Raw genomic sequence first — 4,703 nt, 5'->3', positions numbered from 1 at the left:
GGGAGTTTTGTGTGGGTCAATGAAGGTCTGTAACAAGGTTGGTTAGGAAGCAATGAAAGTTTGGGAGAGAAAGAGACATAAGCAATTTATGTGTATTTCTCTTCTTTTTCCTCTGGGATTTGGGTGAGGCAAAGGGAAGTGTATCCTGTGGAGACACAAGAGCACAAGAGAAGGCTGAAGGGGTTTTAGATTTGGTTGTTTGGGTATGTGGTGAAGGGAAGTTTGTTTTTTTTTTTTTCCATTTTAGTTTTTATTAATAAAATAGAAATGTAAACTCAGACAACTGCTTTATTCTTTATTCTTGCATCTAATGTGACCATATATTGGAGTAGCAATTCTTTATAAAAGGACTTAGGTGAGAACTGTCAATATGTCAGTTCCATCAAAAACTTTAGGTTGGAATATCTTAAAAAGAGCAAATTAAATATGAGAAAGCACAGAAATCTCTCCCCCCAGACAAGAGGGGCCTCCTTTAATAGTCTTTAATATAGCTCATTTGCAATTATATGAAAATCCATCAAGATCAATCATGTTGCACAATCCCTAGAGGCTAAAACTGAGGGAACTCATGGATAATTTTCACAGCTTCATTGTAAAGTCCAAGATTAAAAGGTTGGTTATCTTTTTTAAACTGGACATAAGATGCACACATGATGGTGGTCTTAGAGTTACTTTTCCAACCACTTCCATAATTCCAGAGATTTCTTTTTTTTAAAAAAAAGACGGGGTTTCACCATGTTGATCAGGCTGGTCTTGAACTCCCGACCTCAGGTGATCCGCCCACCTTGGCCTCCAAAGTGCTTGGATTTTTTATAGGCATGAGCCACCATGCCCGGCCAATTCCAGAGATTTCTTCATCAAGGAGTTCCATCAACTCGATGCTTCCATTTTTTCCTTCTCCATCTGAAAGAATAAACATTTTTCCAGTAAGATGAATCTTTTCCAGCTTCTCTACGAAACAGACAGGCTTGTTGATGAACTGAGCTAGCATGTTGGCATGGATGCATGACCTGGGCAACTCCATCATGTCCACCATGATTATGGTCCAAGACTGTGGTGAGTGGGAAACCCACGGATGACTGAAACTCAGGAAGTCTGTTTTCTTGAAAGAAGTATAATGAAACCAATTGGGGAATCTCTGGAATTTTGCTCCCATGGGTACAGTAAGGATGATCTGGTCAGGTCCCTTTCATTTAGGAGTGAGCAGGGAATTGGGGTTAAGACTGGGATCTTTTACCAGAACCCAGTCTTCTGGTTGTAGGAAGGGATTAGGGGAGTCAGCGACGGGCTGTGGCAGGTATTTGTCAACATATTTCCAAAATGAAACAGAGGATGGTATACAGAAGAGGGGAAACAGGAGGAGTTGGGTGAGGTGGACCTGACCTTGAGGTGGAACAAAAAGGGCAAGTGGTCTCCTATACGTTAGTTCAAAGGGGCTTAGCATTAAAGGTTTATGTGGGAGCACCCGAATTTTTAGAAGGGCCAAAGGTAAAAGTGTAACCCAGTCTTTTTGTTGTTGTTGTTGTTTTTATTTTTTAAGAGACGGAGTTTCACTCCTGTTGCCCAGGCTGGAGTGCCATGGTGCGATTTTGGCTCACTACAACTTCCGCCTCCCAGGTTCAATTCTCCCCATTCAGCCTCCTGAGTAGCTGGGATTACAGGTGCCCACTACCATGCCGCTAATTTTTTGTGTTTTTGTTTTTAAATTTATTTGTATTTTTATTTTTTTGAGACAGCGTTTCACTCTTGTTGCCCAGGCTGGAGTGCAATGTAGCAATTTCAGCCCACTGCCACCTCTGCCTCCTGGGTTCAAGCAATTCTCCCGCCTCAGCCTCCAGAGTAGCTGGGATTACAGGCATGTGCTACCACGCCCGGTTAATTTTATATTTATATTTATTTATTTATTTGAGATGGAGTTTCACTCTTGTTGCCCAGGCTGGAGTGCAATAGCACGATCTTGGCTCATTGCAACATCTGCCTCCCACGTTCAAGTGATTCTCCTGCCTCAGCCTCCTGAGTACCTGGGATTACAGGCATGTACCACCATACCTGGCTAATTTTGCATTTTTAGTAGAGACGGGGTTTCTCCATGTTGGTCAGTCTGGTCTCAAACTCCCAACCTGAGGTGATCTGCTTGCTTCAGCCTCCCAAAGTGCTAGGATTACTGGCATGAGCCACTGTGCCCAGATAATTTTGTATTTTTAATAGAGACGGGTTTCTCCATGTTGGTCAGGCTGGTCTCGAACTCCTGATCTCAGGTGATCTGCCTGACTTGACCTCCCAAAATGTTGGGATTACAGGCATCAGCCACCGTGCCTGGCATTTTTTGTATTTTTAGTAGAGGTGAGGTTTCATCATATTGGCCATGCTGGTCTCAAACTACTGACCTTAGGTAATCCACCTGCCTTGGCCTCCCAGAGTGTTGGGATTACAGGCGTGAGACACCACGCCCAGCTGTAACCCAGTCTTTATGTGTCTGTAGTGAGTACCTGGTGAGGGTGTTTTTTTAGAATGTCATTCATTTTTTCAACTTTTCCTGAAGATTGAGGTTGATATGGGATGTGTAGCTTCCAGGTGATTTGTAGGGCTTCTCCAAGTGTTTGAGTAATTTGAGAAATGAATTCAGGACTATTATCAGATTGAAAAGAAAGAGGCACGCAGAACCTGGGGATGATTTCTATTATTAATTTAGAAGTGACAGTAGAAGCTGTTTTGTTGGTTGTGGGAAAAGCCTCAACCCATCCCAAAAAGGTATCAACTAGAACTAAAAGAAATCAAGGCCGGGCACATGGCTCACACCTGTAATTCCAGCACTTTGGGAGGCTGAGGTGGGTTGATAACCTGAGGTCAGGAGTTCAAGACCAGCCTGACCAACATGGTGAAACCCCATCTCAACTAAAAAATACAAAACTTAGCTGACCATGGTGGCAGGTGCCTGTAATCCCAGCTACTTGGGAGGCTGAGGCAGGAGAATCGCTTGAACCCAGAAGGAGGTTGCAGTGAGCTGAGATTGTGCTATTGCAGTCTAGCCTAGGCAACAGAGCAAGACTCCGTCTCAGGAAAAAAAAAAAAAAGAAAGAAATCAAACCTTTTTTACTGGGGGGATATGGGTAAAATCAATCTATCAGTCCTGTCCTGGAAGGTGTCCCCTGGCTTGATGGGTTGAGAAAGAAGGGGGTCTAGTGTTGGAGTGGGGGGAAGCTTTCTGGCAAATAGAGCATTGATGGGAAATGGCTTTTAACTGTTCCTTTATATCTGGGGTTATGGGTATATGGAAACTTAAGAAATGTTGTAGAGGGCAATGGCTAGTGAGGAAGAGGTTGTGAATATCCCATAAAAGAACTGGTTTTTCAGGGTCAGGTAGGACTAATTTATTTTGTATGAGCCAGTATGGGAGTTTGAATTGTGCCCCCGCCATGATAAGTTGTTGTATATGGTGTTCTGGATAAAAGGAAGGGATATGTTGTATGAGGGGAAATAGGGATTGGGAAATTGGGTGATTAGTTGAGGCATGGTTTGCCCAATAGGCAATCTCACAATTGCCTAAAGAAATGTAGCTTTTATCTGATTGATGTCTTTGCAATGGATAAGTAAAACCTTTCCTGAAAGTAAAGCTGCCTTTAGTAGATGATGGATTGGTTTTCTATTAATGATAGTAGTTTCCTTAGCTGTGAGATAGCCCTGCTTGCTCCAAATTTGGACATTGGAATGGGTGATGTTATAGGCATATTTAGAATTGGTGTATATATTAACTTGTGTGGTTTTTGCTAGGGTTAGTGCTCTTATTAGGGTAACTAATTCTGCTTAGTGGCAAGATATGCCCAAAGGCATGGGGGTAACTTCTACAACTCTTCTAGGTGGGAGAGAGTGGGTATCATCAAGATATCCCTCAGTAATGGCATATCCTGCTTGGAGGGGAGGGTTTTTTATGTGCTGCCATCTATAAACCAATCTGGGGCTCCCTTTATGTGAGTGGAAGTAAGACAGGAGAATCGCTTAAACCTAGGAGGTGGAGGTTGCAATGAGCTGAGATCTTGCTATTGCACTCCAGCCTGGGCAACAAGAGTGAAACTGACTCAGAACAAACAAGCAAAAAAACAAGACCCAACATATTGCTGCCTGCCAAGAGACTCACCTCACCATTAAAGACAAACAGAAGCAAAGTTAAAGGATGGAAAAAGATATTCTATGCAAACAGAAACCAAGAGTAAGCAGGAGTAGCCACACTTATATCAGATAAAATAGACCTTAAGTCAAAAACTATAAAAAGAGACAAGTTACTGTACATGACAAAGGGATCAATTTAGCAGGAGGATATAACAATTATAAGTGTATATGTGCCCAACACCAGAGCACCTAAATATGGAAAACAAATATTACTAGAGCTAAAGTGAGAGATAGACTGCATACAATAATAGAAGGGGACATCAACACCCCACCCTCAACAATGTACAGATCATTTATCTAGAAAATCAACAAAGAAACATCAGACTTTAGCTACACCACAGACCAAATGATTTAACAGACATTTGTAGAACATTCCATCCAACAGCTACAGAATACACATTCTTCTCAACTGAATATTATCCAGGATAGACCATATATTAGGCCACTAAACAAATCTCAGCAAGTTTAAGAAGATAGATCATAGCAAGTATCTTTTTAGACCACAACATGGTATAAAATCAACAATAAGAAAAATT

The 4,703-nt window shown here is 41.9% G+C and overlaps 1 protein-coding gene across 1 annotated transcript; it reads right to left on the bottom strand.

Moving 5' to 3' along the window:
• Positions 1-550: 550 nt before the first annotated feature.
• LOC105708560 (replication protein A 14 kDa subunit-like) lies at positions 551-1,036 on the bottom strand. Its single transcript, XM_012440095.2, has 2 exons — positions 828-1,036; positions 551-683 (listed from the first exon to the last, which is right to left on the bottom strand). The coding sequence occupies exons 1-2, from the start codon at positions 1,034-1,036 to the stop codon at positions 551-553; spliced, it is 342 nt and encodes a 113-aa protein (XP_012295518.2).
• Between the last annotated feature and the right edge of the window lie 3,667 nt (positions 1,037-4,703).

This window comes from Aotus nancymaae, unplaced genomic scaffold (assembly GCF_030222135.1).
Source record: "Aotus nancymaae isolate 86718 unplaced genomic scaffold, 86718_ANA_hifiasm-v0.15.2.pri h1tg000053l, whole genome shotgun sequence".
In the NCBI taxonomy this organism is placed as follows: domain Eukaryota; kingdom Metazoa; phylum Chordata; class Mammalia; order Primates; family Aotidae; genus Aotus; species Aotus nancymaae.
Note: the sequence above shows the minus strand (reverse complement) of the source record. Positions and strands in the feature narration are given on the sequence as shown.

Coding starts and splice junctions, on each gene's coding strand:
- LOC105708560 (XM_012440095.2), bottom strand. CDS start 1,036: ATGGTGGACATGATGGAGTTGCCCAGGTCATGCATCCATGCCAACATG. Junction 684..827: donor TCTGGAATTGGCCGGGCATG/GTGGCTCATGCC, acceptor GAATTATGGAAG/TGGTTGGAAAAGTAACTCTA.